The sequence below is a fragment of the Cladophialophora psammophila genome (genome assembly GCF_000585535.1).
Source record: "Cladophialophora psammophila CBS 110553 chromosome Unknown aczJe-supercont1.3, whole genome shotgun sequence".
NCBI classification, from domain to species: Eukaryota; Fungi; Ascomycota; class Eurotiomycetes; order Chaetothyriales; family Herpotrichiellaceae; genus Cladophialophora; species Cladophialophora psammophila.
In genome coordinates, this window is record NW_006912924.1 from 975923 (window position 1) to 988856 (window position 12934).

Here is a 12934-nt window from a genome sequence, read left to right on the forward strand (position 1 = left end):
AATGAGCCCGTTTCCATCACGTTGCCACTTTTCGTGGTCATCTCCCAAAACCAAGGCTGGGCCAAAGCTGGCAGTTCGCAGGGTATCCTCTTTCTCGGTTGCTATGTAATCGAGTTGGCAGGATAAATTCCGCCTTTAAATCTCGCATGCATTGTGCATTTGCGGCATCCTGCCTTCAATGAGCTTGACGAACTGGCTAATGTCCCGCTGAATGGCAGGGAAATGAAGAACGGCGTGAGGGCCACCCGTCTGCTGGCCCCCCAGAAGCAGAAGACACACTTAAGCTACACGCTCATCGACATGGTACAGATGATCAGGGCGAGTCGGAGGCACCCAAGGGAGCTAAAGAGATGCAAATTGTGTGTGTAATCCAAGGATAGCATGCCGGGGCAATAGATCCATGTTCATAATTTGGCTCTCTCTGCGCGCAGAGCCGGTCCCATTGGAAACTTTTCCAGCGTGTATTTCCCTTCTTTCAGCCCCTCCATGCCTTCGCCTCTCTGGAATTCCAAGAAATAAGAGTCTCCAATGAACATGTATGGCGCGTTTGCCTGCTTGCGAAGGATCACGGGTGAATCACAGCCTTTGAGTAGACATACCAAATCCCCTGGCTGAGTGAAATCCGGCGCGAATCCCATGATCTTTTCGTCCAAGACGACGAGTGTCCTGCCGACCAATAAGGAATGTACAGTTGCAGGAATGTTGGCGAATTCAGCCTCTTCATCCCCCGAGAGGAATCTAGACTCCTCCGGAGCCGGGATTTCTGATCTCATCACCGCCAATCTCTTCTGAAGGCACTGAAGGAAAAGCGAGAGGAGGTCGAATTCCATTACTTCGTAGTAGGATTTTCCTTTGATGTGCGGACCTATAATTTGCCAGAATGATTGTCCAAAATTCCAATAGCTCGGATCTGAGGGCCTGCTTCGTCCAGGGCCGAGAACGACTACAACTCGATGACCATTCGGATAGGATAAGATATCGGCGCTATGCTGCCTAGGTTCTCCATACACTTTTGCCAATCCAGGAATGAGGGCAAACTCGACCAAGCCGAACTTCACCGTCCCAACAACAAAGCCTTCAGCAGTCAACACCGAGAGATCGTCGGAAATGGTTATGCAGGCTTTCGTATCGCCGACAGGATTGTAGAAGCCTAGGCCCGTGTGGGCTTGGTCAGCATAAACTGCCATCCTGGGCTGCCTCGTCCAGTCAGGCATCCAGGAAGGAAGATCTGCCTGCTGCCATGGAGAATATTGAGAATGGCAGATGATGTTCAAGGATCCGGTCACTTGGATGAAAGTTCTCACAGCTTCCTTGAAGACCCTCTCGCTCGGGTGCTGATAGTTGGGTCTGATCGCTTTGGCTAGTGCCTCCGGCAACAGCCCCAGGACTGAGAAGATTTTATCCGGCAAAAGTTTGCATTTGCGTTGAGTGTTCGCCATTAAGAATTGTAAGGCACCTTCCGCACGTTCTGGAATGTAATTGACTTCTCTTGTAGCCACTTTACTTGGGATAACGCGGTGATACTGCCTCCATCTGTGCCGTGTATGGAGGAGCGCTCCAACAACATCACGCGACGACGCTGGCATCCACGAACCGCCCTGGGCTGGACGACTGGCAACTATAGTCCAAGTGTCGTATGCAATTTGCGCAGCCGCATTAATGACGATCCAAGGCTTGGAAATGTTTCCACATTGAACAGAGATGTTGCTCGCAAGGGTAATTTCTTGAAGCACCCATGCTCGTTCCCACCAAGGCCTTTGGAGGAGCTCGTGAAAAGATGTCCATGATTCTAAGTGTGTGTTGTCTAGGAGCTCATCGACAACCGAGATTCGAGTTCCACTGTCCATCCAATAAATGAAGCCTTCGTCGTACTCCCCCCCTGGTTTGTTTTTGAACCTCCGCGGGTCGTGATCGTCCATTGTCTGAAAACACTCATATATCCGGCTTGCGAAATCCATCGCGATGTCACTAGGTGGGGTCCCTTCTCCCAGCCATACCACAACTTGCCGCGCATGGTAGTAGATCTTGTCTATGCGCGAAACCTCTCGCTCCTTTTCTTTTGTATTGGATTGATCGATGCAAATAGCATCCACCCAGAGCGTCCGCTCAGCACTTCCGTCACGGAGATGGCGTAATGCGGCGTGTAAGTTTGGAGTAACTTCGAATCCGCAACCATTGAGGGCTATCTGTTGGTTTGGAGCTGAGTCCCCCCAAACGTAGGACAGAGCGTCGTAATCGGCAAGAGCAAATTGAGAGGGTACATCTAGTTTAGCATTACACTTGTGATTGCCATTAGGCTCTTTTGGTTTGAGATCACCCCAGAAAGGTACAGGAATAGGGCCAGGGAGGATTTCGATGGCCTTGGGTATCCGAGTCTCAGCCGACGGAAGAGCGGCAAACATTAAAGTGCACGCTATCGGAGTCGATTCTGCACCTGGTAGAAGACTCAAAACTCGGATTACTCGACGATCATCGGTAGGAAGAGGATCGTATTGAAATGCACCAGCGTGTGGAGATTCTCGGCCCGCACTCTGTGCTCCACCTTCCTTGCTCGGGTCCATGTTCGAGGTTATTGCTCAGCAATACTGGTCTTGCTCCAAGGCGAGCACAGCGGACTGCAACTCGAGGCACAGAATGACAAGAATCCCGACAGCACCACAGGGGGAGCCTAACCGAGCGGTCTAGGCAGATTGGAATGGAGGCCCGATTAGGATCCCCCAGCATCCGAAATAGATCTCGTCACCCGAAGTGGACTAAAGTTGACCAAAGTTGAAGGTATCTTAAATGGTGAGGCTCGAGGAGTGGAAGGTAAGCCGAGTATGAGTAGGGCGGCGGGAGGTTCGGTCACGTGGAGAATATTGGTGATGAGGTCTTCGCGCTATACTTCCTGGTACTCGGGACCTATGGATTGCCATGCGAGCTTGAAACGGAGTACACGATATCTAGGTAAGTACTCGGTGTATACTCCCGTACCAGTACCCGCCCCCGGTGTATCTTGCACCGAATGAACTGTGATTGAGCACCTACCTATTCGTAGCTGCTTGGAGTTAGGCAACACTGTTGCTGGCTGGCTAGCTAGCTATCTCGATCCACCGTTCCAGGCACTAATATTTAGCACGCCATGACACAGGGCCGTATCGGTCGAGACACCGAGTGAGCAGTACCTTGCTGCTACTGACTAGGTACCGAGACTGGCGGTGAGCGCTGCTGTCGGTGTTTCTTGTTGGAAAAAAGACTTGCTTGCCTCTGGACTCCGCACTCCGTACGAGGTACTTGGGTAGGATAATTCAAACATATCAGTTCCCAGTCAGTGGCTTTGCGCGGCTGCGAAGTCTAACCGAGACTGGCTGGTCAAGCAAGCGGCAGGCGTCATGTCTACAGCGACATTTCACTATGAGCAGCGCCGCCTCGAGAACGATCTCGTCGCCCTCGAGATATTTGAGGTATGTATTCACATCACTTCCACGGGAGCCGAAGGCAAAAGTTCTCGGCGTAAATGGTAGAGCCTGACTCGACCACAGCCCAGTGTCCATGCAGCGCCCTTTGTCGAGATGATCAAGGCCCACCCGGACATGTTTACATACATTCCTTTTCCGACAATAAACGACGAGGCAGACTTCATGAGACTCTACGAGGGTATTTCCTCATCGCCTGGGGACTGTCTGTTTGCCGTCATTGACAAGGTCGCTTCTCCTGGAGAAGTGGGTGTGAACGGAAAGTTCGCCGGCGTCGTATCCTTGATTGGCACGAACAAAGACGACGCCGTCACAGAGATGGGCGTTATTATCTTCCCGGCATTTCAACGCACCCACGTGGCAACGAATGCCATCGGGCTTCTTCTTCTATGGACACTGGATCCGCCCTCCGCCGGCGGTCTAGGGTTGCGGCGCGTTGCATGGAGAGCCCACGCGGAGAACGCGGCATCTCGAAGAACTGCGTTGCGGATCGGGTTCGAGTTTGAGGGGATCGCGAGGTGGGATCGCGTGTTTCCGCGCGGCAAGGTCGCACTCTCCGCAGAAGCTCTTAGGATCAAGAACGGCACGCAGGAAGAACAGCCCGGGAGACACACGGCCGTCTTTTCGATTGTATGGGACGAGTGGGATGAAAAGCGACCCCAAGTGGTCGCATTAATGGGGCGAAGATAGCGAGTTTGCAGGCAAATTACCTCGAGTGCAGTCGGCCTCAACTTCAAGCCCTGAAAATCCAGGATGGACCGAAACGCTTCAAAAGGACGACTGCTTATAGAGAATCCATGTATGGCGAAGATGGGTTGCAGGCAGCCCAGGGAGAGCAGGTTGGCCGAAGGCTTGGCATAAATGCTAGTCCAACATTCCGTTACTCTATCTTGTTCTGTTCTGCTCTGTCTACAACTGTTTCCGTTGTAGGGTACTCCATGCTCCATCCATATCATATCATATCAATGCTTCTGAGGTTTATGGTGTACCCAAATGTCCCAGGCTGACTGACAGGTGCCATACTGAAGTGAGCTGTGAAGTATTCCCAGTGGAACATTCCTTCATGTATGAAAGAGAGCACCCAAACCCAGAGGCTCGTTCGCTGAAGAAGCTATCATCTTTCGGATGAAGCTAACTCTGAAATCTTCGCAAAGGTCATGGCACTCGTGTCTGGAACAAGAATAGACGGATCTGCTGCAAAACCAGGGAACAGGCCTAAGTTTCTCAAATTCGATGGTAGCGTTTGACCATCGTAATTTCTGGGCGGCGGGAGAAGAAAGGGAGGAGGGTGATGGCAGTAATCTACTCGTTTGCAGGGTCGCAAGCGTTCACGATAATTGGCTATCTATCCTGGGGGAGGGAGCTGAATAGAAGTGATATTTATTACGAGCGACTGGGCGGGCTCAAAATGGTTGTCTGAAGCCAAGACAAGATCCACTTTCACTTCCACTTCCCCTTCCCCTTCCCCTTCCGTCTCCGACTTTGAAAGCTTTTGCTTCGTCGTCTCCGTGTCCAAGGCCTCTGTAGGAGTTCAAAGTCCAAGCAGCCTTCTCACGAATACCCATGTCTTTCTCATTCGGCTTTAGTGGTGATGACATCGAGGACGACGGAGAAGAAGCCCAAGAGCACGAGGCTCTCGCGAGCAGAATCTCTGAGTACACGTTATCCGATCCAGGGAAGTCGTCTCCTCCACATAGTAATATTACCGTGCACCCGGAGAGACATTTGCTGGAAGAACTGGTAAGTTCCATCTCTGATTTGCGGGATGTATAAAACATGGCTTTTCCGTTTAGAAATCGCTCCACTGCCCCTGTTTCCGTGGACAAAAACCAAGAGGATTCAGTTCTCATGACCAACCGACTTTCCTAGCTAGCATCGCTTCCATCTCAGATATCATACAGCAAGCTGCATATAGCCAGGCCCGCAAACCATGGCATTGCAGACGCCAACTCCGCCGCCGACGACAACGACAACACCGTGACCAGACTTTCCCGTCGCTCGGTCTTTGACATCCGCGCTCAACTCATGGCCGAAGCGAACCCGTCCGCCGAAGAGGAGGATACCGCCCAAACGCTCCTCTCGGGTTTGGAAAGCGGTGATTTATCCTCGGGCATTTACGAAGGGGGTTTCAAGACGTGGGAATGCGCGCTCGACCTAGCCTCGCTGGTCAACTCGGAATTCGACCACGCCGCCGTCTGTGATCGCCCTCCTGGTGACTTTGCGGAGGATTGGGAAATTGTCGAACTCGGCGCCGGAAGCGCCGTGCCAAGTCTGATGTTCATGCACAAGTTCCTCGAGAGGAGGAGGGGAAGGAAGGTAACCGAGGACGGCGGTGGGAGCCTCAAAATCACGCTTTGCGACTACAACGCCGATGTTCTACGACTGGCCACCGCGCCCAACGTGTTCCTGAATTATCTGTTCGCTTCGGGGAAGGTGACAGCGAGAGACGAGGACAGCTGGGAGGGCGGGGACCTCGACCTCGAAGCACTAGGAGGCGAGACCTTCGTGAACAAGACCATCCGGGACATGGCCTCCGACAAGATGTCGTTTGATTTTATATCGGGCGGATGGGGACCGGAATTTCTTGAGCTCGTTAGTTCACCAGATGCGAAAGGAGCATCATCACTATCAGGATCTCAACTACAAGCGGGAGACATGGCCAAGAACCAACGACGACCCACCAACCTACTCATCCTCGCCTCCGAAACAATCTACTCACCCACTTCGATCAAGACATTCTCAGAAACCGTTCTCAACCTCCTCCTGGCCTCCTCCTACTACCGCCGCTCCGGGGCGGGGACGAGGGCTGGGCCAGAGACAGAAACAGACACGGCGCCTCCGGGGCCCAAAGCCTGGGTCGCCGCGAAAAGAGTCTACTTCGGCGTGGGCGGCGGAGTGGACGAGTTCGTCAGCGAGATGGACCGGCTCGGCGGGAGGAGTCGCGTTGTAATGGACACGACAACAAAGGATGCAGCGGCAGGAGGAGGAGAAGGGGTAGGAAGGGTTGTCTTGGAGGTTACGCTGTCGGCCCCTCCAGCCTTTTCTACCGCTGCTGCTTCTACCACATAGAGGGTCAAGACGGGGCGGAAGGAAGGCAGAAATTGCAAGGGGAAAGCTGCGAGAACGCGAGCCCTGAGCAGCGAGGACGATGTCCACGTCGATCGACACGGCACTTACGCCTCCAGTTGTCCTGCCAAAACAGATGTGTTGCAGTTGCTATGGGAATTGCATTGGCCTTGCGCCTCCGTCTTTGGTTGCGCCGGTAATACACAACAACTATGTGGCCGTCTCGATCTGGATGATGCGAAGGACTAACTCAAATGGTTCGAGACTTAAATTACAGGCACCTAGCTTTTAGGCAAGAATGAACAACCGCCACCACTATCTCCACCTCCTCATTCTTCCTCATTCTTCCTCAGCTGCCTCGCATGTTACTTTGTCGGACTCCTCCGAGATGATAATGCTGCACCTGACTTTTCACTGCTGGCGATTGCGCATGCTTGGAGGCACATACCTTCCCGGCGCTGCCGACGCAGGCTTTCTCTGCCCTGCCTCATCACCACTTCCCTGTGCTGGAGAACCGGCGCCTTCCCTTGACAAGCTGCGCCCTCCGTCTCTCATGTGCGCCGGCACATAACGTCCGCTTGGTGCGCCGTTCGCGGGGGAAGCAGACGCATTGCGCGCAGGTGGTGGATGGTGGTCACGAGAAGGGGGTTGGTAGTGATCACGAGGAGGTGGGTGGTCTGCACCAGCACGAGCAGACCCGCTTTCACGCAGATGAGGGGGAACATAGCCGCCTGGACGACGAGATGGTGGCTCTTGACCCGAAGGCGCAGCTTGAGACGGGGCCGGAGCTTCGGCCGGAGCCTGACCTTGACCTGCAGCTTCCCTTGCAGCTTGTCGCTCTCGCCAACCTCCACCGGCTTTGCTAGTCAGGGGCAGACGGGGGGCAGTTCGTGGACCTTCTTGAGACTCGGTACGGGCCTCCATGGGAGCTGCTTCTCTTGGTCCTGCGCGAGAGAATGGTGCCGGTGCCGGTGCCGGTGCCATCTGTTCGGCTTTGCGAGCCGCTCTCCTGGCTGCGGCTTCTTCCTCACGTTGCATCTGTTTTCTCGCGGCCTCTTCACGCTCGACCCGAGCGGCCTCCGCCTGAGCTCGTCGCTCGGCAGCAAGTCGTTTCTTTTCTTCCTCGGCCTTGGCTTTCTCTTCTTCCTCGCGCTGTCTACGCTCTTCCTCCTCGCGGATGCGACGCTCTTCGGCTTCTTGTTCTTCACGTTGTCTGGCCTTCTCCTCGTGGTAAGCCTTGATCCGTTTCCGCTTCTCTTCCTCAAATTCCCGCTCGGCTCTCTTGCGGAGCCTCTCAAACTCGGCAGCACGGCGCTCCGTGATTTGACCCTTGAAGGAATCGTAGTGTTTGACCAGTCTGCTGAGACGATGCTTCAAGGCAAGACCCTCCTTATGCTTCTCCTGGGCCTCCTTCAACATGAGCTGTTTGTTTTGCTCGTAGATCTTCATGTCCTCCTCTCGCTGCTTCTCATAATCTTGCTGTTGGTGCTTGAGCTCCTCCCGGCGGAATGCACGCTCCAGGTGATCAAGACGCTTGGCTGTGACACGGATGCGCTCGTCCTTTTCTTTCTTGTCTTTCTCCAATTGCGACAACTTAAGGTACCGGATTTGATTGGAGTCAAGTTCGTCAATGTTCACATCGTGAAGATCAATCTTCATGCCACTTTGAAGTTCGGCTAACTGTTTCTCTATTTCCTGGCGTCGAATGCGGGCCTGTTCGTCCTTGACACGTTTGAGCTCACGAGCTCTTGTCTCGTCACGTAGCCGTTGAGACTCGGCCTCTGCCTGCTGCTGAGCACGAATGCGGCGACGAGTTTCTTCTTCTCGCTGTCTCTTTTGGAAAGCCTCAGAAGCCGCTTCCTTCTTCTTCTCGATGACAACTCGCCTTTCGAGAGTTTCCTGGTGCTCTTGCTCAGCTCCGGCCTCAGCACGAGCTAGAGCGGTCTCTCTCGCCGCCAGACGAGCTTGGTTGTACGACGGGTCGACGTACATGCATGTCACATGCAAAGTCTTCGCCAATCTTGTAAGCTGCGATCGAGCAATCTCGGCCGGGGTATTCTGGAGTCTTTGGACTGAACCGGCTTCGCTCTCTGCCGATCCTGCTGCACTGCCAGGATGGATGGCTTTTGCGGAGGAGAAGACATCAGAGTCGAAGGCTAAGATACCAGATATATGGTCAAGTCTAATGGATAGGTCGCCCTTTTTACAACCGTTCATGATGAACTTCTCGATCATAGCGGGAGTTACCTCAAATGGCGCTGGGAACTGAGCGAGCCGGGTAACAAAGCTCAATTCCACTGATTCGTACACTTGTGAAAGCTGCTGGAAGAGACGAGTGAGAATGACCTGCTGCAAAGGAAGGACATATTTTTCCATTTCGGGATCTGCTCCGATTTGAGCCAGAATAGGTGAGATCTTCTTGCAAATCGAAAGGGGATGGAAATCGACTTCGAGGATGTTGTAGAGATCACGAATCTCCGGCCGAACCCGCTTGAGCAAGCCCTTGCTAAGCGCGTCCTTGAAGAGTCCTGCTCTTGTTGGAGCAAATGGCATGCTCAGAAGGTTGGTCAAGCGATTGTTTTTGTTTTTCCGTGCCTCGTCGACATCGACCAACGCACCTCGCGAACGAGATGTGCTGATGACGGGAATGGCCAGGGCGGAGAGCAAGACAAAAGAGGCAGCCTTGGTCAGAGAGTCCTCGGTGACAGCAGGGTTATCGCGCTTTGGAGACTGACCAGACGCGACGGCGGCTGCGGACTGTCGGAGCAGGTTGTAGTATTTATTCCATGCAGCAGCGTGGAACAAAAAGTTGTCGCTGACGAGGAAGATCTTTGTGAGTTTCTCGTAATAGTTGGCCATCATGACGTTCTTCGCTGGTCGTTTGGAGAGTGTGAGCAGCATGTGGATGTCTTCAACGCTGCGGAAAGCTTCCTGCCATAGTTCAAGCTCATCCGCCACATTCAACTGGCGAAAGCGCGTTTCGAGATGACGCTGCAGGGTGTCGGGTTCATTTAGATTGATGGCGTGCATCTGGGAGGAGTATTTCGCGGCATTTTGCACATGGTTTCGCAGAAGTTCACACAGCCGACGGAACTCGGTCTTTCGCGTGTACTTGAGACAGAAATCAAATGCTTGATGGGCGGTGCTCTGATACATAACCTCCAGTCGAGCATTGTTTTTCAGAATTTCCAGGACGGTCCGATACGTCTCCCAGAGAAACTTGAGCCATGGTGTAACAATCGCTCGATCAGTCCGATCTTTGGATTGCTCGCCGGAGACAGTGGCCAGTAGGATAGTCTCTGGAGTTTCAGTGGCCTCGAGATCCTCGACATTAAGCGCGGTGGCACTGGCCGCTGACTCAAGCGATGATTGAACTTGATCAGCTTTGGCTTGAGCCTCCTGAACCTTTTGTTCGGCAAGCTCAATGAATTTTTTCAAGACCAACTGCGTCTCGTCAGCATGCATCACGTAACAAAAAGAGCGCTGGGTTTCCAAAAGAGCATACCTCTATCGTTCCCACATTCGTGTTTTGCGCGATATTCTTGTACTGGTAAAGTCCATCTTTTGCGGATTTGCCTTTTCTTAGGTCGACACACAACTCGACAAAAAGGAGCATAACCGGCTCCAGGGAAGAGATGGGGCTATTCCGTGAACGCTTGGAGGTGACATGTTCATGCAGGACATTGAGAGCGGCTTGGGTTTGGTCAACGGCAATGAGCTCTTGCGCTCGCTGAAGGCTTCTGTCAGTCATTGTGCGCGGCTGGATGGAATTTCAGGGATTTTCGCCTTACTCTGAGCACATTCTCAGGCCGGATATGGGGTGGAGGAGGCATCTTGATGGCCGTCTGTTTGAGTCACGGGAGAGATAGGAAGAGATGATCAAATGAATGATATCTCTCAAGACTCTATCCAGATGGCCGATGAGTCTGTCCTAGAGATGAACTTGTGACTGTGACTGATTGCCGACGGGGGCCTTGTGACGATGTCAAAAGTGATCGAATTCGCACTGCCCAGTGTTGTGCAGCTTGGCACTTTGACTCTGCCGGACTAAGATTTCTCCGGCGACAATTTTCGGACAGAAATTGCACTTCAATGCGTCTCCGTATTCTTTCCATCACGTGCTGCACGTGAGCCCAAACAAACACACATTGCACAACCTGCTCGTTTGCGCCCCCGCAATGACTACGCCGAGACGCTTGCCTCAAAGCAAGATGGCTCCTCTTTTTTCGGAAGGTAGTAGATTGATTTCCCCCCTGCTAATTGATCCCTATTAATTCCAGCTACTCGCAGAGACCAAGGCACTTATCCGTCAAGGCCTTCATCCTGACCAGCTTCGGCTCGATCGCAGCTACCGTTCTCCATATTCTGTACGCAAGGAAGTTCGCGCCATCGACAACTTACAGGATCAGTGGGCAGCTTATTACGACAAGCAATACGCCTCTCCTCCAAAGAAAGCGAAGAAGCCAAAGCAGGGAGCCCCACGCCCCAAGGTCCCAAAGGTCCCTAAGGTCAGTCGAGCAACGCCAGCGCCAACTCCCACTCCAACTCTGCGTCGAGTCACCCGTCGTCTCCCTGAAAAGAACCTCGCCCCAAGCCGCACCCAGTATTTCGAAAATCCTTGCCATTACGAGTATTTCGAAAACCCTTGCCATTACGAACATCTCGCACACCCTTCCCGATACAACTATTTTGAGAACCCTTGCCACCACAACGACTTCGACATCACCTGCACCCTCGACTACCACGCCTTTGTTTTCGATCGCTGCGATTTCATTTCTTGCCGGAATCCACCATGCCAGCAGCATACGCGGTACGGGATGGGGGAGATGCCAAATCCAAAAAACAAAGCATGGCGGATCTTAAACTTCGAAGGCTTCAAGAACTGAACTCGCGTCTCAAGGAAGATCTCGAGAGACCTCGTGTCAAAGTTGCGGAAGCATCCATGAGGTAGGTTGCACAAAGCTCTGCGCGATGCGAAAAACGCGATCCATGCGCTAACATTGACCTGTGCGCAGCCTGATCAACTACTGCAACCAAACACGAGACTACATGGTACCTTCGGTCTGGGGACAGGTAGACAGGAAAGAAGATCCATACAATCCACAGAGCGGAGGTAGTGAAGGGTGCTGCACTGTCATGTAATCGAGTTCGATTGAAGTTGTTCGGCTTGGGTCACCAAAAGACACAATGGAGCACTCTAAGAGGGGTGCGGTAGGATATCGATCGAGTCTTCAAAAAGCATCCGGCGCAAAGGGGGCGTTCCAGAATTGTCAGAGTCACGTAACATCGCAACAGGTTTTCATGTATGTCAACCATCACCGGGAGAAGCAGCACGAGGTGTTAATGTACGTTGCGCTGCGCCTTGTACTTGGTTGACAGATTCAGCTTCTCTTGATCCTGTCGAGGCTTCGACCTGGATTTCTCTTTGTGAGAATTATGTAGGTGGCTACCTGAATGCATTCCAAGACTGTTGATTTCCACAACCGCGCTTTTTATGTCCAGTCTATCGTGGTTACCAGACTCGTGAACTTGGGATCAGCCTGACTCCTGCACATTGAATCTACAGTGCCATGCACAATCTGTTCCTCCATACCGAGTACTTCTCAACACCCCGTGAACAATCCTATACAACAATAGCTTCCCTCCACCTGTTCAATCACATCTAGGGCAAGCCGCCACATTCCAATCCCACATTGTGTTTGGAAGATTGGGAATTTCCCACCTGCCATGGGATCCCCAGCCCCTAGCAGCAGGACACACCGCCGCCCCCGAACAACGTGTGCAAGGATAACCCCCCCCCCCCAAGCCCCTTACTTGACTGGATCGCCCACCGAGGCACACGCGACCTTCCCTTTTCTTCTTCACTTGGAGACCATGTCCCGATAACGAGTGAAAGAGAGCCCCAACAATATGGCTGTCCCACAAAGACTAGGCAGGGACCCTGTACTCGGTAGATTCGGGGCATGGGCACCCTTTTGGCTAAAATAATCGCCCGCGTTGCAACCGAGATGCTGGGAACTGTGCCTCGGGTTACTGACTGGGTGAAGGGACGCTTCCGTTTGGGCTTGAATAAGCAGACCACCACAAGCTGTCCAGAGGAGTGGAAGCCAATGGGCCTGGTATGCTGCCCCTGATTGTACGAGCCATACGAGCCATACGACCCGGAACATCCAAAAACTCGGTACTCCATACCCAGGCATCTCGTGCGAGGTACATCGTTGCTGAGGAGGACCATCACCACTGTCTGACCACTGCTAGCAGAATCATCAATTGCCTGACCACTGCTAGCAGAATCATCAATTGCCTGTCACGTCGCCACGAAGCCCGGCACCAATTCTTCTCACGCCACGACTTTTTTTTTTAGCCAGCCACCCACCGCATGCAGCCTTCCCGCCATCGTATTGTTACGGGCA

At 53.0% G+C, this 12934-nt stretch overlaps 5 protein-coding genes across 5 annotated transcripts; 3 read left to right on the plus strand and 2 right to left on the minus strand.

The window, feature by feature from the left end:
- Positions 1-404: 404 nt before the first annotated feature.
- A1O5_02543 (uncharacterized protein) lies at positions 405-2561 on the minus strand (the record flags this gene model as incomplete). Its single annotated transcript, XM_007743157.1, has 1 exon — positions 405-2561. The coding sequence occupies one exon, from the start codon at positions 2559-2561 to the stop codon at positions 405-407; it is 2157 nt and encodes a 718-aa protein (XP_007741347.1).
- An 810-nt stretch (positions 2562-3371) lies between these two features.
- On the plus strand, positions 3372-4145 carry A1O5_02544 (uncharacterized protein; the record flags this gene model as incomplete). Its single annotated transcript, XM_007743158.1, has 2 exons — positions 3372-3443; positions 3522-4145. 2 exons carry the CDS (start codon positions 3372-3374, stop codon positions 4143-4145), a joined length of 696 nt encoding a protein of 231 aa, XP_007741348.1.
- Positions 4146-5018: 873 nt separating this feature from the next.
- A1O5_02545 (uncharacterized protein) lies at positions 5019-6524 on the plus strand (the record flags this gene model as incomplete). The annotated part of the gene is made up of 2 exons (XM_007743159.1): positions 5019-5195; positions 5325-6524. 2 exons carry the CDS (start codon positions 5019-5021, stop codon positions 6522-6524), a joined length of 1377 nt encoding a protein of 458 aa, XP_007741349.1.
- A 408-nt stretch (positions 6525-6932) lies between these two features.
- Positions 6933-10354, minus strand: A1O5_02546 (translation initiation factor 3 subunit A; the record flags this gene model as incomplete). The annotated part of the gene is made up of 3 exons (XM_007743160.1): positions 6933-9965; positions 10027-10251; positions 10313-10354. 3 exons carry the CDS (start codon positions 10352-10354, stop codon positions 6933-6935), a joined length of 3300 nt encoding a protein of 1099 aa, XP_007741350.1.
- Positions 10355-11313: 959 nt separating this feature from the next.
- A1O5_02547 (guanine nucleotide-binding protein subunit gamma) lies at positions 11314-11663 on the plus strand (the record flags this gene model as incomplete). The annotated part of the gene is made up of 2 exons (XM_007743161.1): positions 11314-11468; positions 11537-11663. 2 exons carry the CDS (start codon positions 11314-11316, stop codon positions 11661-11663), a joined length of 282 nt encoding a protein of 93 aa, XP_007741351.1.
- Between the last annotated feature and the right edge of the window lie 1271 nt (positions 11664-12934).